This window comes from Nerophis ophidion, linkage group LG05 (genome assembly GCF_033978795.1).
Source record: "Nerophis ophidion isolate RoL-2023_Sa linkage group LG05, RoL_Noph_v1.0, whole genome shotgun sequence".
In the NCBI taxonomy this organism is placed as follows: Eukaryota; Metazoa; Chordata; class Actinopteri; order Syngnathiformes; family Syngnathidae; genus Nerophis; species Nerophis ophidion.
Window position 1 is genome coordinate 25,064,522 of NC_084615.1, and position 22,657 is coordinate 25,087,178.

Sequence of the window (22,657 nt, forward strand, 5' to 3'; positions counted from 1 at the left end):
AGGGGGTTGTATATCGTAGCGTCCCAGAACAGTTAGTGCTGCAAGGGGTTCTGGGTGTTTTGGTTCCGTTGTGTTTATGTTGTTTTGCAGTGCGGATGTTCTCCCGAAATGTGTTTGTCATTCTTGTTTGGTGTAAGTTCACAGTGTGGCGCATATTTATAACAGTGTTAAAGTTGTTTATACAGCCACCCTCAGTGTGACCTGTATGGCTGTTGACCAAATATGCTTGTATTCACTTGTGTGTGTGAAAAACCATAAATATTATGTGATTGGGCCGGCACGCAAAGGCAGTGCCTGAAAGGTTTATTGGTGCTCTAACTAAGTCATAAATTGTACTTTTTGAAACCGATACGGATAATTTCCGATATTATATTTTAAAGCATTTATTGGGTGATTATATCGGACTGCCGATATTAATCGGACATCTTGAGGTACGATATATTATGTACTCAATTAGCAAACATTCCAAAATATACCAATTTGTCAGATTTTGTCCTCGTTCTTCTACTATCCAGGTGAGAGGCAATATTTATGATTTAAAACAAACTTCCACAATCTCCAAGGCGAGAAATCAGCTCACCAGCAAATGACGTCAACATGTGCCGCTAAAAAATAGTCTGTCTACATTAGTATCACCAATACTTACTGAAAATTCAGGTCACGAAATGTAAAAGAGAATTGTTGGCACTTTTTTAATGTATTGGCGGAAAACCGGACTTCCCATTGATCCATTTTAAGCTGACTTTTATTTACGTTTATTTTCGAGTTACATTTCATTAAAAAAAACATCCGGTTTCTTGTCTCTCATTATGATTGTGAACAATGGGCAGAATTACTACAAAAAAAAAGCATTTCCCCTTTTAGGATGAGACTGCGAACAACAGATTATTTGGCCAATTTTACTGTCGCTAGCCTGAACTTGTCGCCATTACTCTCCAATTGTTGCTGCTTACTTTTGAAAAATGAACACTTTGAATTGGTGATGCCTAAAAAGTGTCAGTCGAGAAATAACAAAAGATTCAATTATGTTTTTTACCTAGTTCATACTTCAATATCATTCTGAAATGTGCTAAATTTTAGCACCCTGTTTAGTGTTTGTTTGAAAGTATGGATTGGAAAAAATTTTGATCATGTTTATGTTAAATGGACTTGTAAATTTGCATCAATAAGATAATGTTGTGTAATAAAGGCATAATATATTTTGCTAAGTGGCAGTACTGCCCTAAAGAAACAACTAGAACCGACTAAACAGGCTGCCATTGAAAGAATACGAAATTAATGAATAATGTCTCTACAGTGTTATCTCGGTTTTCAATGTTTTTCAAAATGTCAGGCAAAAACTGAATCATCCAGAAATGGAATACTGACAAGAAACACTGCAAAGCCTATTATTGTATTCCAGATACCCAAAAATATTAACGGAAAACCGACAGATAACACAAAATTACATACAATAATTATATTTTTACATGTATAGAAAACCCTCAATATGAAATACTTGTAAATGGCAAATGAAAAGAGAAGTTGTTAGTTGCTACAAGTTCTTTCTTCAATTACAAAACCCAAAACCAGTGAAGTTTGCACGTTGTGTAAATCTAAAATTAAAACAGAATACAATGATTTGCACGTCCTTTTCAATCTATATTCGATTGAATAGACTGCAAAGACAAGATACTTAACAATCGAACTGGAAAACAATATTTTTTGTAAATATTAGCTCATTTGGAATTTGATGCCTGTAACATGTTTCAAAAAAGCTGGCATTATCAGGTGCCTACAGGTTTTGGAGCAACATATGTTGCCACCCAAGCAACGTTATCATGGACCCCCCTGCTTATTTCAGCACGACGATGCCAAGCCAGGTGTTGCAACAGTGTGGCTTCGTATTAAAAGAGTGTGGGTACTAGACTGGCCTGCCTGTAGTCCAGAGCTGTCTACCATTAAAAATGTGTGGTGCAATATGAAGTGTAAAACACCACAGCCTGTTGAACATCTTGAGCTGTACATCAGGCAAGAATGGGAAAGAATCCCACCTGAAAAGCTTCAAAAATTGATCTCCTCAGTTCCCAAACATTTACTGAGTGTTGTTAAAAGGAAAGGCCACGTAACACAGTGGTAATGCCCCGGTGCCAACTTTTTTGCAATGTTTTGCTGCCATTAAATTATAAGTTAATGATTATTAGCAAAAACAAAACTTACGTTTCTCAGTTTTAACATTAGATATATTGTCTTTGCAGTCTATTCAATTGAATATAGGTTTAAAATGATTTACAAATCATTGTTTTTATTTACGATTTACACAATGTGCCCACTTCACTGGTTTTGGGTTTTGTAAATAGTGTTTCTCGGTTTACCTTTTTTATGAAAATGCTGGCACTAACAGCTTTTTTTTGGCCCAATGGTGACCAATTTTGCAGTTCTACTGAAAAAAAAAAAAAAAAAAAGGTCAGGGACTGTCTGAAAGAGTATTCGCCTACACTCATGGTTATGCAGTACGCTTGAACACCTCATGTGAAGAGTGCATGGACACTGCAGGGAGCACAAAGCTTTATAGAATCTCCTCCAACACAAAGATAGGACACAGACAGAGTTCTTAACTGTTCTGCGTATGTTTTATGTACAAATAAAACACACATTTTTGAGATGATTAAAGGATTTCCTGGCCATCCATCTGTAACCCTGAACTACTATCGATTCTTCACAGACTGGTCACCAATGCGTGGTAATTTATGTGTTGGTATTTCAGGGATAATCAACCAAAAAGAAATAGGCCCAGAAAGAGAACTTATCCTCGTGCAAAACCCCACCCCAGAGTTTCCTTTAACATCAACATTAGCCCTGTTATAACATCATAAGCGATCAGTAACGTTATTGAGAATTAATAATCCGTTCACACAAAACAGTGTTGTACTAAAAGTAAAACCGGGAACTTTGCAGAGGCCTATAGTAACTAAATTAGGTGCTAAGTAAGAATAGCAGGAAGCAGGTAAATAAAGCACATTTTTGGGTGTAATAACAGATGCTAAAATTAACTGGAAACCTTATATAACAATATACAACATAAAGTAGAGATCTCCGACAATGGCTTTTTTGCCAATATTCCGATATTGTCCAACTCTTAATTACAGTCGTGGAATTAAACAAATTATTAGGCCTAATTTAGTTGTGATGCCCCGCTGGATGCATTAAACAATGTAACAAGGTTTTCCAAAATAAATCAACTCAAGTTATGGAAAAAAAATGCCAACATGGCACTGTCATAGGGCAGCACGGTGGTAGAGGGGTTAGTGCGTCTGCCTCACAATATGAAGGTCCTAAATAGTCAGGGTTCGGAATATTTCTGTGTGGAGTTTGCATGTCCTACCCATGACTGCGTGGGTTCCCTCCGGGTACTCCGGCTTACTCCCACTTCCAAAGACATGATTGGCAACACTAAATTGGCCCTAGTGTGTGAATGTGAGTGTGAATGTTGTCTGTCTATCTGTGTTGGCCCTGCAATGAGGAGGCGACTTGTCCAGGGTGTACACCGCCTTCCGTCTGATTGTAGCTGAGATAGGCACCAGCAACCCCAAAGGGAATACGCGGTAGAAAATGGATGGATGGATGGCACTGCCATATTTATTACTGAAGTCACAAAGTGCATTATTTTTTTTAACATGCCTCAAAACAGCAGCTTGGAATATGGGACATGCTCTCCTTGAGAGAGCATGAGGAGGTTGAGGTGGGCGGGGTTGAGGTCGGGAGGTAGAGGGTAGCGGGGGGTGTATATTGTAGCGTCCCTGAAGATTTAGTGCTGCAAGGGCTTCTGGGTATTTGTTCTGTTGTGTTACGGTGCGGATGTTCTCCCGAAATGTGTTTGTCATTCTTGTTTGGTGTGGGTTCACAGTGTGGCGCATATTTGTAACAATGTTAAAGTTGTTTATACAGCCACCCTCAGTGTGACCTGTATGGCTGTTGACCAAGTATGCCTTGCATTCACTTGTGTGTGTGAAAAGCCAGAGATATTATGTGATTGGGCCAGCACGCACGTTTATTGGCCTTCTGTGCTTCTCCCTACGTCCGTCTACAGCGGCGTTTTAAAAAGTCATACATTTTATTTTTTTAAACCGATACCAATAATTTCCAATATTACATGTTAAAGCATTGATCGGCCGATAATATCAGACATCTCTAACATAAAGTAACAAGAAACACGTCAAAAATGAATGAAGCAAAAAAAAATTCTGGACCAAAAATCACTCCATATTCCGTACTGCTCGCTATTGTAACCACATCTGAGTTATTATGTAGAAATATGGGGAAACAACTACAAATGTGCGCTTTATTCCCAAACCGTGTTAGAAAAAAGATCAATTAGAATAATACATAATGCTGGATATAGAGAACATACAAACACTTTAGTTATTGAATCACAAATATTGAAATTCAACGACTTGGTGCATTTGCAAACAGCTAAAATGATGTAAAAAGCAAACTATAACCTGCTACCCAAGAATGTAGAACAATTCTTCTCAAGATTCAAGATTATTTATAAATGATAAATGGGTTGTATTTGTATAGCGCTTTTCTACCTTCACGGTACTCAAAGCGCTTTGACACTACTTCCACATTTACCTATTCACACACACATTCACACACTGACGGAGGGAGCTGCCTTGTAAGGCGCTAACCAGCACCCATCAGGAGCAAGGGTGAAGTGCTCAGGACACAATGGACGTGATGAAGTTGGTACTAGGTTGGGATTGAACAAGGGACCCTCGGGTTGCACACGGCCACTCTTCCACTGCGCCACGCCGTCTGTTGTCATATGCACAGGTAAACAGACAGTTGGCCGTACAATGAACATCTTACTTTGCTAGTCCCCCTTTCAACAAGTCACACGGTACTAAGCTAAAATAAAATAAAACAAAAAGTAAATTAAAATAAAATAAAAATATGTTTTTTTATATACAAGGCACAGTGAGTAACAAAATTATTGCACATTCAGATTTACAGTCAACAGTATAAATATGGAGGTGACATTAGATCACAGCAGAATTTTTAAAAAGTGTCTTTAGTGATCGAAGGTGAAAAGTGTCTACAGTGACGGTTGACAGTTCGGGGGTGGTCATGCTGTCTTTTGTTCAAAAGATAAAAGTTTAAAAAAGGGGGGGGGGGGGTAGCTGGGGAGCTAGCATTCACAAGTTAGCATTCACATGTAGAAGAGGAAAAATATAAACTTAGAGGAAAATGTAATTTAAAACATTTGTATGCGTGTACAGCACTTAAAACCTTTACCATTAAATTATGGAATAGATTAAACAAGGACATCAAAGAAAGCACCAATGTGATTCAGTTTAAGAGACTGTTCTAACTACAAGTGTTCACAAAGTACAAAGAACCATTATAATGAACATTTAGAAGGTTTTTTTCTTTTTTAGATAATGACTATTTATGTATTTAATTCTTTACTTACCATGGTATATTAATTATACATTATTTATTTACTGTTTCGGAGAGCAAGGAAATGGGATAGAATTGCTATAGTGCTTCTTCCTACTCCTTTTTGAATATGCTGTAATTAAACAACGGAAAATATGTGATGCATTACATTGTATCGTATGCTGTTCGAAATAAACTGCAACCGAACTGAACAGGTTGTTACACGGTCAATGATCAGGTCAATGCATACGCCATTTAACTCCAAAATACACTCTGACTAATTTTGGGTAATACTTTTACCAGGTTTAAGCGCTTAAGTTGTGTGTATTTAAGTGAAACGTTTGAAAAAATGCTCCTGGATGACATTTTAACAATAAAACTGCATTTGTGACCAAACATCACTGTTTTTTTAAGTTAATTTAAATTATGCAAAGGAGTGTTAACCTGTGATTAATTGTGATTTATCCAGATTTGTAATCAATTTAATTTAACAAATACATAGTTTGACAACACTAATTTAGGGTTCAATTGTACGGCATTCTCTTATTTCCATAGCTACCACAGTATTAAGGTTTTGATTCTGAGTAAAGAAAAAAATTACCAAAACATAAAACTGGCTAACTTTTGACCCTTTAATGAGAAAGAAACATACATTTATAGTTACAGCATACAGACAAATGTAAGGATATAGTGGCCTGATTATTTTTGTACATTAAAGTTAAGTATAAATTTGTCAATGTATTGTAGCATATTGTAAACTACACAAAGTCAATTAGTCTAATGCAGGGGTGTCAAACTCATTTTTGCTCGGAGCCGCATGGAGGAAAATGTGTGCATACGCGGGCCGTACTATTAAGATCATGGAATTAAAACAAAAAAGTAAAGACAACTTTAGATTGTTTTTTTTGTCTTACTTTGGCCCAAAATAAGAAAAACACATTATAAAAATATTACAATAAAAATATAGAAAAAAATACCAGGAGCGGTAGAGTTTAGATTCATGAAGAAAAGAAGAGAGTGAATATATGTTTATAACTGAATACATTTACATATGCATAAACATTTGTTTTCTTTTGTATTTTTTTAATGATAATACTAAACAAATATCATCCTGGGGGCCATAGATAATTAATTGACATTGACACCACAGGTCTAATGTATACACAGCAAAAAGTCATTGTTCAAAAACAAGAAACGAAAATACAATAATAAGGGGTATTTTATTTGAACTGAGCAAAATTATCTGCCAATAGAATAAGAAAATATGGCCTGTCAAGACTTTCCGAAACAATGAACCCCAAAATACTTTAGAATAAGTATATTCTCACTAATAACAAGTGCACTTTTCTTGGTAGAAAAAAAAAAGACCTTTTTGCTCAATAAGTTGAAAAATATTCTTAAATTAAGTAAATGCTAGTGCCATTATCTTGACATAATGATATATGCTCGGCATTACATTTCTTGAAACCCGCAAACTTATACTAAAAACTAATTTATTGTTCTTAATGGAAAGGCAACAAGTCAACATCTTGTCACTCTCGGGGATTCCTAGCCGCTCAGGCAAATCATATGGTATAAAAATGCATTTTTCCATCGATAACATGACATCATCGCGCCAAGTGCATGCTCTTGCAGTCAATTAGTGCGCATATATAAAGCCCGGCCCCCGGCCAAATTTTTTTGTATTGTAATTTTGAAGAATTTATCTGAATGTGCACTAACTCCATCCATCCATCCATTTTCTACCGCTTATTCCCTTTTGGGATCGCGGGGGGCACTGGCGCCTATCTCAGCTACAATCGGGCGGAAGGCGGGGTACACCCTGGACAAGTCGCCACCTCATCGCAGGTGCACTAACTCTTTCTGTTCAAAATTGTTTGAAATGTCACATGTTAATTGTTTAAATAGTCAGTTTGCTGTTCTGTGCCAAATGTACTGCTATATGAGTACGTGTTTACTATTGTTTCATTGAAAATAAAACAGCAAAGTCCATTTGGCTGTCAAATGTTTTAATTATAAGATACAATGGTGTCAAAGTCACATGAAATAAGAAATTATTACTTTAAAAAAGTAGTTTTTTACCTGTGAGTGTTGATGACACAGCTTTGCAACAGTTGATATTCTAGTTTCAAGTGTGTTTTACTCAATATAGGTCATAAAATTTCCGCAACAAGCTGTAATATCTTACTGAGATCATTTAGGAGTATATAAATGCAATCCATTTTTATTATTGTTATCAAAGCAGTCCCAGAAAGAAACTAACAGGATGCATGTCTGCTGTTACTACTAGAGATGTCCGATAATGGCTTTTTTGCCGATATCCAATATTCCAATATTGTCCAACTCTTAATTACCGATTCTGATATCAACGGATACCGATATACACTGTCGTGGAATTAACACATTATTATGCCTAGTTTTGTTGTGATGCCCCGCTGGATGCATTAAACAATGTAACAAGGTTTTCCAAACTAAATCAATTCAAGTTATGGAAAAAAATGCCAACATGGCACTGCCATATTTATTATTGAAGTCACAAAGTGCATTATATTTTTAACATGCCTCAAAACAGCAGCTTGGAATTTGGGACATGCTCTCCCTGAGAGAGCATGAGGAAGTTGAGGTGGGCGGGGTTAGGGGGGTGGGGGGTTGAGGTGTGTAGGGGAGTATATATTGTAGCGTCCCGGAACAGTTAGTGCTGCAAGGGGTTCTGGGTATTTTGGTTCTGTTGTGTTTATGTTGTGTTGCGGTGCGGATGTTCTCCCGAAATGTGTTTATCATTCTTGTTTGGTGTAGGTTCACAGTATGGCGCATATTTGTAACAGTGTTAAAGTTGTTTATACAGCCACCCCCAGTGTGACCTGTATGGCTGTTGACCAAATATGCCTTGCATTCACTTGTGTGTGTGAAAAGCCGTAAATATTCTGTGATTCGGCCGGCACGCAAAGGCAGTGCCTGAAAGGTTTATTGGTGCTCTAAATAAGTCATAAATTGTACTTTTTGAATCCGATACGGATAATTTCCGATATTATATTTTAAAGCATTTATTGGCCGATAATATCGGACTGCCGATAGTAATCGGACATCTTGAGGTACGATATATTATGTACTCAATTAGAAAACATTTCCGAGTCAAAATTAGAAACAAAGTGTACCAATTTGTCAGATTATGTCCTCATCCTTGTGCTATCCAGGTGAGAGGCAATATTTATGATTTAAAACAAACTTCCACAATCTCCAAGGCGAGAAATCAGCTCACCAGCCAATAACATCAACATGTGCCGCTAAAAAATAGTCTGTCTACATTAGCGCTTGTACAAAACGAAAATACAGAAATAAGGGGTATTTTATTTGAACTGAGCAAAATTATCTGCCAATAGAATAAGAAAATATGACCTATCAAGACTTTCCGAAACAATTAAAATTAGCTAACCTCAATGAACCCCAAAATACTTTAAAATAAGAATATTCTCACTAATAACAAGTGCACTTTTCTTGGTAGAAAAAAAAGACCTTTTTGCGCAATATGTTGAAAAATAGTCTTAAATTAAGTAAATGCTAGTGCCATTATCTTGACATAGTGATATGTGCTCGGCATTACATTTCTTGAAGCCCGCAAACCTATACTAAAAACTAATTTATTGTTCTTAATGGAAAGGCAACAAGTCAACATCTTGTCACTCTCGAGGATTCCTAGCCGCTCAGGCAAATCATATGGTATAAAAATGCATTTTTCCATCGATAACATGACATCATCGCGCCAAGTGCATGCTCTTGCAGTCAATTAGTGCGCATATATACAGCCCAGCCCCCGGCCAAATTTTTTTCTATTGTAATTTTGAAGAATTTATCTGAATGTGCATGAACTCTTTCTGTTCAAAATTGTTTGAAATGTCACATGTTAATTGTTTAAATAGTCAGTTTGCTGTACTGTGCCAAATGTACTGCTATATGAGTACGTGTTTTCTATTGTTTCATTGAAAATAAAACAGCAAAGTCCATTTGGCTGTCAAATGTTTTAATTATGAGACACAATTGTGTCAAAGTCACATGAAATAAGAAATTATTACTTTAAAAAAGTATTTTTTTTACCTGTGAGTGTTGATGACACAGCTTTGCAACAGTTGATATTCTAGTTTCAAGTATGTTTTACTCAATAGAGGTCATAAAATCTCAGCAACAAGCTGTAATATCTTACTGAGATCATTTAGGACCGAAACCCCTTAAAACAAGTAAAATACTCTAACATAAAATCTGCTTAGTGAGAAGAATTATTATCTTATCAGACAGAAAATAAGCAAATTTCACCCTTATTTGAGATGTTTAATCTTACTTAGATTTCAATTTTTGCTGTATAATAATATATCTTTCTCATAGGTGGGTAGTGTCACTCTAAATGTAATATGTTACATTTACTTAAGTAACTTTTTGGATAAATTGTAGTAGTCAGAGTATTTTTAATGCAAAATACGATACGGTAGGAAACATTATAATATTGTTCCCCTTTTTCTTTTTCCACTTGAAAGGTCTGAAAATATACCTGCTGAAATGGGGCTTATCAATCAATCAATCAATGTTTACTTATATAGCCCTAAATCACGAGTGTCTCAAAGGGCTGGTGCAGCCACATGGCAACCATAAAGTACGAATAATTGAATATAATGTCAGTGAAACTTTGCTCTACTCTAATCTACTCCTTGATTATATAGCATTTAACAATGTGGGCCCGCAGCTCACTTTATGGAATGCAACTCATCTCGGTTTGGCTTGTTTCAACTCGCATCACCTCTTCACAGGAAGAGTGCAAAGAGGTTTTGATGAGCCAGAGTCAATGTGTCATATTCAATCCCCCTTTGGGTGCCACGACTAAGCTTTGCAGCTCTATTAACCTGGCATGTTGAAAGCAAGATGAATGAATTCTGAAATCAACTTTTTTTTTAACTGATTCCTTTCAGGTTGTCTATTTTGGAGACAGCATGAGGTCGGACATGTTCCCTGCAAGCAGTTTTGGGAAGTGGGAAACGGTGATGATTGTGGAGGAAATGGAGGGGGAGGGTGTTCCCAAGAGTGATGCAGCAAAATTAAATGAGGCCCAAGTGGAGCCACTCGAGAAAAAGGGAAAGTATGAGGTAAGGTCAACCTGTTCACATTTTCCGTCCTCCAACCTCAATCTCAGTTAATCTGTTTTCCTTTCTTTGGTCTGCAGCCTGTTACATAACCTGCACACAAGGCAATAGATGTTGAATTTATTATGCACTTGTCAACAAAATATTGACATTGGGGTAAAATACCTGTAATATATTATAATAATAACATAACATTAAAAGAGGAGTAGCATTATTTGACTTTTGCGCTGGTGGATTGAAACCACATTGTAAGGAACAGGAGAAAGAGGAAAAGAAAAAACTGCATTTAAACTCATAAGTGTTGTTTGTCTTTTCATTAAAATATATGGCCAAAGCCTTTAAGTCCAAAACCTGCCTTTAAAGGCCTACTGAAACCCACTACTACCGACCACGCAGTCTGATAGTTTATATATCAATGATGAAATATTAACATTGCAACACATGCCAATACGGCCTTTTTAGTTTACTAAATTACAATTTTCCTTGTTGAAAACATCGCGGAATGATGACGCATGCGCGTGACGTCACGGACTGTAGAGGACGTATTAGCGCAGCACCATTTACGGCTAAAATTTGTCTCCTTTCATCGCGCAATTAAACAGTATTCTGGACATCTGTGTTGCTGAATTTTTGCAATTTGTTCAATTAAAAATGGAGAAGTCAAAGTAGAAATATGGAGTTGGGAAGCTTTAGCCTTTAGCCACACAAACACACGGTGATTCCTTGTTTAAAATTCCCGGAGGTGAAGCTTTACTATGGATCAGAGTGGTCAAGCGAACATGGTTCCCGACCACTTGTCAACCGGCAGGTTTCGGTGAGAAAATTTTGGTAAAAAGTCGCTTTTTACCGGAGATCAGCTGAGCTTGCGCCGTCCATGCAGCTGTCGTCGACTTCCCTCAGAGACTGGCCTCAAGACACCCGTGGACGAACCCCTCCGACTATCAGGTACTATTTAATCTAGCTAAAACACTAGCAACACAATAGAAAGATAAGGGATTTCCCAGAATAATCCTAGTAAATGTGTCTAAAAACATCTGAATCCGTCCCAATGCAATCGCCTTTTTTTTTTCTTTTTTTTTTTCTAGTCCTTTGCTTTCAATATCATCATCCACAAATCTTTCGTCCTTGCTCAAATTAATGGGGAAATTGTCATTGTCTCGGTCCGAATAGCTCTTGCTGCTGGAGGCTCCGATTATAAACAATGTGAGGATGTGAGGAGCCCTCACCCTTGTGACGTCATCTTCTGCGACTTCGGGTAAAGGCAAGGCGTTTTTATCAGCACCAAAAGTTGCGAACTTTATCGTCGATGTTCTCTACTAAATCCTTTCAGCAAAAACATGGCAATATCGCTAAATGATCAAGTAAGACACATAGAATGGACCTGCTATCCCCGTTTAAATAAGAAAATCTCATTTCAGTAGGCCTTTAATGTAATTTTCTGTCGATAGAAAATCTTCTTTTTAAATGCAGCGGGGTTCTTGAACTATATAACAGGCCAATTCAGAATAAGGAAGTAGGATTGAAATTCCAGTTGATTATTTTGCGGTACTCCAGAACAGGGCTGGGCGACATGGCCTTTTATGAATATGTCGATATTTTTAGGCCATGTCACGATACATGATATGTATCTCGATATTTTGCCTTAGCCTTGAATGAACACTTGATGCATATAATCACAGCAGTATGATGATTCTATGTGTCTCTGTTAAAACATTCTTGTTCATACTTCATTCATATATGCTTAATTTAAACTTTAATACAGAGAGGGAAATCACAACTAAGTCAATTTACCAAAACTGTATATTCATGTAATTTCCAAAACAGAAAGTGCAAGACTGTCATAGACAAGCTATGAGTGCACTTTTGTGCATGATGTCACTAAGATGACATATCAATACACAAAATTAAAGTTCACTTTTTGTAGAAAACGCCACTACAATAGTTTAAAACAAACAAAGTGTACTTTTGTGCATGATGTCACACAAGATATTTCAATAAGTGTCAAATAAAAATGAGCTGCATAATAGGAAATCAAATAGTGTATGTCCTTCGCTATGTGGTAGGTTCCTGCGGACGTTATCTCCTTCACAATTTTTTTCATACGGTGTTGATGTGGAAATTGTTGCTTCGGCATTTTGTGGGTGTGGCACCGAAAGGAGATGTTGACATGCAGAGCTTCAAACACTCTTCATTCTCTAGCGGGTGACCTTTCTGTCATGCCTGTAAGATTATGTTTTGTTTTTTGCCATGTTTGGTCAGGTTATGTTTAGTTGTTTGGACATTTAGTTCTGTCTTTGCACTTCCTGGTTTGTTTTCGTCTCCATGCCAACCCATTAGTTTCACCTGGTCTCCTAGTCACGTCCCTGTCCTCAGCCTCACACCTGTTTTCACCAATCATCACAGCTGCTATTTAAGTCATTATTTTTCTGTCTTTGTCCTGGCATCTACACCCTACCCATGCTGTTCCTACCTTCATGCCCTCGTTCACAGTTCCATGTCGTGTAAGTTTTTGTTTATAGTTCATAGTTAATTGCCTTTGTCCATAGTTTATGCCGTAGTGCAAGTGTTTGTTTCCAGAGCCAAGTCTTGTACCTCCATTGTGAGCGTTTTTTGGCTTTTTGTTTGTCTTTTGTCAGTTATAGTGTTAAAATAAAAAGATGTACTCCCATTCACGTCTCGCTCGTGCTAAATTCCCTCTGCGTCGAAGAAACAACCTTAATCCAAATCCAAGTCTGACAGTATATGCCAGCCGCACAAGTTTCTTCGCTGAAAGTTTGGAAGAGATATCTTCCTGACGCTCGTGGCTGCACCACGCCGGGTACCAGCGCCTGCACCACGACGCCAAGTGCCGCCAGTCGCAGCTCCACGACGCCAAGTGCCGCCAGTCGCAGCTCCACGACGCCAAGTGCCGCCAGTCGCAGCTCCACGACGCCAAGTGCCGCCAGTTGCAGCTCCACGACGCCAAGCTCCAGTGCCTGCACCATGCCAAGCTCCAGTGCCTGCTCCAATGCCGCCGATAGTTGCACCACGCCAAGCTCCAGTGCCTGCACCACGTCGGGTCCCAGTGCCTGCACCACTACAGGTACCAGTGCATGCTCCACGCCAAGCATCAGTGCCTGCACTACGCCAAGCTCCAGCGCCGCCAGTAGCAGCACCACGCCAAGCTTCACCGCCTGCCACATTGACAACGTGTCCGCCTCCTTGTCGGCCACGTGTGTGGCTACTACGTGGTCGTCCGTCACGCCAAGGGCGCCGACTTCCTCGTCGGTCACGGATGTGGCTACTACGTGGTCGTCCGTCACGCCAAGGGCGCCGACTTCCTCGTCGGTCACGGATGTGGCCACTACGTGGTCGTCTGCCACGCCAAGGGTGCCGACCTTCTCGTCGGCCACGGATATGGCCCTTCCCGGGTCGTCCACCTCGTCAGGTGCAGCGGGCCTCTACGCGTCGCCGCCACCTGACTCTGCCCCGGTGGATACGGGGACACGTGGTCTGGCGACCCATCGCCATGTCCCCCTCCCGCCCTCCCATGACTTTTGATCATTGTTTCTTTTGTGGACATCTGGATAATGTCCTTAACGGGGGGGCACTGTCATGCCTGTAAGATTATGTTTTGTTTTTTGCCATGTTTGGTCAGGTTATGTTTAGTTGTTTGAACATTTAGTTCTGTCTTTGCACTTCCTCGTTTGTTTTCGTCTCCATGCCAACCCATTAGTGTCACCTGGTCTCCTAGTCACGTCCCGGTCCTCAGCCTCACACCTGTTTTCACTAACCATCACAGCTGCTATTTAAGTCATTCTTTTTCTGTCTTCGTCCTGGCATCTACACCCTACCCATGCTGTTCCTACCTTCATGCCCTCGTTCCCAGTTCCATGTCGTGTAAGTTTTTGTTTATAGTTTATAGTTAAGTGCCTTTGTGCTAAGTCTTTTGTATATGGAGAAAATGCGGACGTGACAACAGGCTGTCCTCACTCAGGTCCGGCTGGAATTCGGGAGAAATTCGGGAGAATGGTTGTCCCGTGAGATTTTCAGGAGATTAACTTAAATTCGGTAGTCTCCTTAAAAATTCGGGAGGGTTGGAAAGTATGTGCTACGGAGCACGCGGAACCTCTTTGCAGAGTCCAGCAGTGATATCCAATGCATAGGTTGATTCACAACACTAAATTGGCCCAAGTGTGTCAATGTCAGCGTGAATGTTGTGTATCTATAAGTGTTGTCTCTGCAATGAAGTGGCGACTTGTCCAGGGTGTACCCTGCTTCCCGCCAGAATGCAGCTGGGACAGGCTCCAGCAGCCCCGCAAACCCAAAAGGGACAAGCGGTAGAAAATAGATGGATGGATGAATTATCACATTACATTGTATTGGGTGTTATTTTTACTGCTGTAGTCTGAAGATTAAATACCGTATTTTCCAGACTATAAGGCGCACTTAAAATCATTTGTACGGAATAATTCTGGTTTTGCTTACCGACCTCAGAGCTATTTTATTTTGCACATTGTTAAATGGTAAGTGTGACCAGTAAATGGTAGTCACACATAAGAGAGTAAGTAAGTACACAACACCAACATTCGATATGTTCCATTGAAAATATACAACATTACACACAGCACTCAAAAATCCGTCAAAATATTTTAGTAAGACTTTGGTAAGCTATGAAGCCGCACCGCTTGATGGATTGTACTGTGCTTCAACATAGGAGTAATATTATGGTGGGTGTATAAGGTAAGACATATCTGGCGTTTTGTTTCACAATGTAATGGAAAAGCAACTTTTCTTACCTTCTGGTACCTGCTGATCTGTATTTGGGATGTGCGTAAATCCTGAAAAATTGCGCCCATCCGCCTTTGTAGTCTATGCCAAAACCGTAGTCGATAAGCTTCTTCTTTTTCTCTATCTTCTCGTAATGGGACAGTCACCCTCTGCTGTTGCCATTTCTAATATAAAGTAGTGTAAAGTTCTTACTTATATCTGTCAGTAAACTAGCCATGAAAGCGCTAAAACATACCCGTGTAGTGAGTTTACATTATTCACCCAAGGAACTTTAAAGAGATAATCCGGTGCGCCTTATGTTCCGGAAAATACGGTACCCTTATCATGCATTTGAATGTCGTATTCCCTTTGGGCCATTATTACTTTTATAATAAAAAATACTTTTTATTGAACAATTATTTTCCTGCCGTGAGACGTTTAAATGTTTGATTATTATTTTTTAGTTTTGTTTCTTTTTTGTTTACTAATCAAAACATGAATCAAAGTAATTTGGTTTGTGTGTTTACCATCTCAACAGGAAAGCATGAAGCCACCCTCCGCTGTGTCCAACCAGTGGGGTTCCTATTTTGTTGATGTACATGGAGGCGCTGGAGAGGACGAGAAGGAGCAGAAACTGACCTGGTGCTGCCACTGTATTCACAAATACAGCACGATGGCCATCCCCAGTGTGGAGCACATAGCAAGTATGTCAACGTGAACAAATCTGTAAACAGTGGGATAGAAGTATTCAGTGTTTCCGCTTTCCAGTCTCTGCAAATTTGAAGATTTTCTGTCCTTGATTTATTTTTATTTCTGGGGAAATCCCACCCATTAATGTTTTTTCTCTCTAAAAATAGGCAGGTGTCTTTTGTAGAAAACACACCCCATCCAATAATTTAATAATTACTTGATGATAAACCAATTAAGGTACAAAATAATAATACAGCATACAGTACTTTTCACATATTTTGTTATGTTACAGCCTTATTCTAAAATGCAATGTTTTTGTCCTCAAAATTCTACAGACAGCAACCTGTAATAACAATGTGATCTTTTTAAATATATTTTTTGATTTGCAAAGTTATTAAATATAAAAAAAAAATCATATTTGCAGAAGTATTCACACCCTTTGTTTAATAGTTTGTTGATGCACCATTGGCAGCAATTACAGCCTCAAGTCTTTTTGAATACGATGCCATAAGCTTGGCACACCTATGAATGGGCAGTTTCGCCCATTCCTCTTTGCAGCACCTCTGAAAACTATACTAAGTTGGATGGGAAGCATTGGTTTTCATCCAGAATGTCTCTCTGTACATAAATGGGTTATGATAAATGGGTTGTACTTGTATAGCGCTTTTCTACCTTCAAGGTACTCAAAGCGCTTTGACACTACTTCCACATTTACCCATTCACACACACATTCACACACTGATGGAGGGAGCTGCCATGCAAGGCGCTAACCAGCACTCATCAGGAGCAAGGGTGAAGTGTTTTGCTCAGGACACAACGGACATGACGAGGTTGGTACTAGGTGGGGATTGAACCAGGGACCCTCGGGTTGCGCACGGCCACTCTCCCACTGCGCCACGCCGTCCCATCTGTCCGTCCCATGTACAAACATTGCTGCGTTCATCTTTCCCTCTTTCCTGACTAGTCCCCCAGATCCTGCCGCTGGTAACCAACCCCAGAGCATGTTGCTGCCACCACCATGCTTCACTGTAGGAATGGCATTTGGCCTGGTGGTAATGCGTTTTGGCAAACTTTTTACTAAGTAATGGCTTCCATCTGGCCACTGTACTACACAGGCCTTATCGGTAGATTGATTGATTGATTTAAACTCTTATTTGTTTTTTGCACAGTACCGTACATATTATTCTGTACAATTGACCACTATATGGTAACACCCGAATACGTTTTTCAACTTGTTTAATCAATTCATGGATTGCTGGAGCGATGGTTGTCTCCTTTCTCCAAGGAAGAATGTTCTAGCTCTGACAGGTTCCGGTTCGTGGTAACCTCCCTGAGTCTTTTAAGATGAATGCAGAAATGTACAGAGACATTCTGAATGAAAAACCAACACTTCCCATCCAACATGATTGAGCTGGAGAGGTGCTGCAAAGAGAAATGGCTGAAACTGCCCAAAGATACTGGAGGTGTGCCCAGCTTGTGGCATCGTATTCAAAAACACTTGAGGCTGGAATTGATGCCAACAATGCATCAACAAAGTATTAAGCAAAAGCTGTTAATACTTATGTACAAACCCTGTTTCCATATGAGTTGGGAAATTGTGTTAGATGTAAATATAAATGGAATACGATGATTTGCAAATCCTTTTCAACCCATATTCAGTTGAATGCACTACAAAGACAAGATATTTGATGTTCAAACTCATAAACTTTATTTTTTTTTTGCAAATAATAATTAACTTAGAATTTCATGGCTGAAACACGTGCCAAAGTATTTGGGAAAGGGCATGTTCACCACTGTGTTTCATCACCTCAAACGTTTGGGAACTGAGGAGAGACATTTTTGAAGCTTTTCAGGTGGAATTGTTTCCCGTTTTTGTTTTATGTACAGCTTAAGTTGTTCAACAGTCCGGGGTCTCCGTTGTGGTATTTGAGGCTTCATAATGCGCCACACATTCTCAATGGGGACAGGTCTAGACTACAAGCAAGGCAGTCTAGTACCCGCACTCTTTTACTAAGAAGCCACGCTGTTGTAACAAGTGACTTGGCATTGTAATAAGCAGGGGCGTCCATGATAACGTTGCTTGGATGGCAACATATGTTGCTCCAAAACCTGTATGTACCTTTCCGCATTAATGGTGCCTTCACAGATGTGTAAGTTACCCATGCCTTGGGCACTAATACACCCCAATACCATCACAGATACTGGCTTTTGAACATTGCGCCTATAACAATCCGGATGGTTATTTTCCTCTTTGTTCCAAAGGACACCACGTCCACAGTTTCCAAACATAATTTGAAATGTGTACACGTCAGACCACAGAACACTTTTCCACTTAGGATCAGTCCATCTTAGCTGAGCTCGGGCCCAGCGAAGTTGGCAGTGTTTCTGGGTATCTTTGATAAATTGCTTTAGTTTTGCATAGTAGGGTTTTAACTTGCACTTACAGATGTAGCGACAAACTGTAGTTACTGACAGTGGTTTTCTGAAGTGTTCCTGAGCCCATGTGGTGATATCCTTACACACTGATGTCGGGTTTTGATGCACTACCGCCTGAGGGAACGAAGGTCCGTTATATAATTGTTTACCTGCAGTGATTTCTCCAGATTCTCTGAACCTTTTGATGGCATTACGGACTAGGGGTGTGGGAAAAAATCAATACGAATACGAATCGAATCGAATACGTTGTGCAATTCAGAATCGATACTCATTTTTTTTTTAATCTAATTTTTTTTTTATTTTTTTATTTTTTTATCGATCCAAAAAAACACTACACGGCAATACCATAACAATGCAATCCAGTTCCAAAACCAAACCTGACACAGCAACACTCAGAACTGCAATAAACAGAGCAATTGAGAGGAGACACAAACACGACACAGAACAAACCAAAAGTAGTGAAACAAAAATGAATATTATCAACAACAGTATCAATATTATTTATAATTTTAGCATAGCAGTGATTAAAAATCCCTCATTTACATTATCATTAGACATTTATAAAAAAATTTAAAAAAGAACAATAGTGTCACAGTGGCTTACACTTGCATCACATCTCATAAACTTGACTACACACTGTGTCCAATGTTTTCACAAAGATAAAATAAGTCATGTTTTTGGTTCGTTTAATAGTTAAAACAAATTTTCACTATTGCGATCAGTTGATAAAACATTGTCCTTTTATAATTATGAACAGGGATGGGAATTTTCCGCGGAATTCCGCCGATTTTGTCGCTGCCAGGTAGGGGTGTAACGGTACGTGTATTTGTATTGAACCGTTTCGGTACGGGGGTTCCGGTTCGGTGCGGAGGAGTACCGAACGAGTTCCACACGAACATATGAAGTAGCCGCCTATTCTAAAGTCTTAACAAGCTGCTCCGCTGCGTTCTGCCTCTGTGTCTGTCTGTACACAGCACCCAGCATTGTCCCTCCCACACAACCATCTGGTTACAACCGTAGTGATAACAAGCCAATCAGCAGTGCGTATTCAGAGCTTATCTGGTCAGCGCTTCAGCGTCAAGCAGATAGGCGTTTAGCAGGGGAGCAGCGGACTCTCCCCAAATTATACTAAACACTTCCAAGTCACCTACTTTCTAAACATCACTATGAGCCCGTTGATCTTCTAGAAACAAACTGCAGCTCAGCTCACTCGCAGTCCTGTTTGAGGTGAAGGCTAGTTGGCTTTTAGCGTAACGTTAGCTCATTTTGCGGTGTGTGCGTGTGACGTGTGCGCGCGTGTGTGTGTATGTGTGGGATTGTGTGTTTGTGTGTGTGTGTGTGTGTGTGTGTGTGTTACGGACAGTGTTGATTGAGGTGTGTTGAAGCAGCAAAAAAGGACATTATATTAAATGAAGAGTTTGTGTCTCTGATAGTGGATATAATAATGTAAGTGCATCATTAAGACTACAAGAACTCCATGGTGTTTAGGTATGAATAGTCTCTCCTATTGCTACTGTACTATTTTCTCAGCTATGGTTACATAATCATTAGTAATGTAACAGCCTGGTTTTGAATGGCAGGGTCCCTGCTATCAAATGTTGATACAAATATAACTTTTAAATAGTAAAAATCAACTACAGGCTTCCCAAATGCTGTAATAAATTAAGCATGATGAGTTGATTTGAAACTGTTTAATGTTGCACTTTTTATATGTAGAAAAAAAGTTGTCGTTTTATTTCATCTAAGCAACAACTTGAGGCAGTTTAATGTGGATTAACGTGGGCAGAATTATTATAGTGTTCTCAATGTTAAAAGGATCAAGCCATTGTTTACACATTTGGTATATAAATAACCAAAAAATGTATATTTTGTTGTTTTCTTACTGTACCGAAAATGAACCGAACCGTGACCTCTAAACTGAGGTACGTACCGAACCGAAATTTTTGTATACCGTTACACGCCTACCGCCAGGGTTATTTCTGTAAATCGTTTCATTCCGGGGAGAAAATTATAGGGGGGGTTAAGTACTTGTGGTTTTTGTCTCTGCGTTGACCTAGTTATCAGTACAAGGCAGAGAATTCCCGCGAAAAATATAATGCCAATGTGTGAAGGCACCAGATAGGCTAGCTCTACTTTTAGCTGACAACATCAACCAATGACATTGCCCATTATAGGCGTCTGCACGCGTCATTTGCCACAATATCTAGTCCCTGATCCTCAATTATTGTGAGCGTTTCTGAACTCGTATTCTGTTTATATTGGTTGTGTAAACTTGTATACATAAATTTCATCACATGATACATTTTTATGAAAATATTTGCTAATAAATGTGAAATTTTGGTCAGGAGAATATTGTTAGATTTTGACTCAAAATAGCAGGAAATGCATCCTAAGCTAACGTAGATTACAAACATTTTCTGGGGGGTGGGGGCATGCCCCCAGATCGCCCTAGCAGGGTGCGGCGCAAAGCGCTGTTTTGGGATCGGAATATTTTCAGCTGATTTTGTAAATCTTCATTCCCATCCCTGTATAAAAGTTTTTGTTTTTTTATCTACTACTCTGCTTGCGTGTCAGCAGACTGGGGTAGATCCTGCTGAAATCCTATGTATTGAATGAATACAGAATCGTTTCCAATCGAAAAAATATTGTTTTTGAATCGAGAATCACGTTGAATCTGAAAAATCGATATATTATCGAATCGCGACCCCAAGAATCGATATTGAATCGAATCGTGGGACACCCAAAGATTCGCAGCGCTATTACGGACCATAGATGGTGAAATTCCTAAATGTCTTGCAATAGCCCGTTGAGAAATGTTGTTTTTAAACTGTTTGACAATTTTTTCACGCATTTGTTCACAAAGTGGTGATCGTTTCCCAATCCTTGTTTGTGAATGACTGAGCAAGACACTTCACCCTTGTTCCTGATGGGTGCTGGTTGGCGCCTTGCATGGCAGTGTGTGAATTTGTGTGTGAATGGGTAAATGTGGAAGTAGTGTCAAAGCGCTTTGAGTACCTTGAAGGTAGAAAAGCGCTATACAAGTACAACCCATTTATATACTGTATTTCCTTGATTTGCCGCCAGGGGGCTAATTAATTTAAAACCTCTTCTCACTCCTGCGCTTACCAAAGGCATGCGGTAAAAGTAAGCATGCGCTAATTATTTTAAAACATCTTATCACTCCGGCACTTACCAAAGGCATGCAGTACAAATTTGAGTGTGATGTAAGCTTGGACCTTAAATCCTACTGAATAACTCTTAATTTTCTTCCCTTTATGCGATTTCAAATTACCGGTATTAAAATCAGCCTCCTCCATTTTGAAAATGATGACAGGGGAAGTGTCATTCGTGACGTCACGAGTTTGACCGGGCGGTAATACTAAGCATGCGCTAATTATTTTGTGAAGCGAGTTTGACCCGGCAGTAATTCAAGGTAGGCACATACTATATGCCCTGCGGCAATTCAAGGAAATACGGTATACTCATTAATATATATATATATATATATATATATATATATATATATATATATATATATATATATATATATATATATATATATATGTATATATGTATATGTATTTATATATATATATATATATATATATATATATATATATGTATATATATGTATATATACATATATATATCTATATAAATATAGATATATATATATATATATCTATATAAATATAGATATATATATATATATATACACACACATATATATATATACACATACACATATATATATATATATACACATATATATATATAAGTATATATATATACACACATATATATATATATATATATATATATATATATATATATATATATATATGGGGCTTCACGGTGGGGGAGGGGTTAGTGCGTCTGCCTCACAATACGAAGCTCCTGCAGTCCTGGGTTCAAATCCAAGCTCGGGCTCTTTCTGTGTGGAGTTTGCATGTTCTCCCCGTGAATGCGTGGGTTCCCTCCGGGTACTCCGGCTTCCTCCCACTTCCAAAGACATGCACCCCATGCGACCCCAAAACGGAATAAGCGGTAGAAAATGGATGGATGGATGGATATATATATATATATATATGTGTATGTGTATATATATATGTGTATGTGTATATATATATGTGTATGTGTATATATATATGTGTATGTATATATATATATATATATGTGTATGTATATATATATATGTGTATGTATATATATATATGTATATTTATATATATGTA

The 22,657-nt window shown here is 38.7% G+C and overlaps 1 protein-coding gene across 2 annotated transcripts in view; it reads left to right on the forward strand.

Annotated features, from left to right (window-relative positions):
• nt5dc1 (5'-nucleotidase domain containing 1) overlaps nt 1-22,657 on the forward strand; it is a 99,935-nt gene that overhangs the window by 72,247 nt on the left and 5,031 nt on the right. For both annotated transcript variants that reach the window (XM_061900369.1, XM_061900370.1), the window contains 2 exons: nt 10,377-10,550; nt 15,835-16,000. In XM_061900369.1, coding sequence (XP_061756353.1) covers nt 10,377-10,550; nt 15,835-16,000 — 340 coding nt within the window. The remainder of the gene's footprint in view (nt 1-10,376; nt 10,551-15,834; nt 16,001-22,657) is intronic.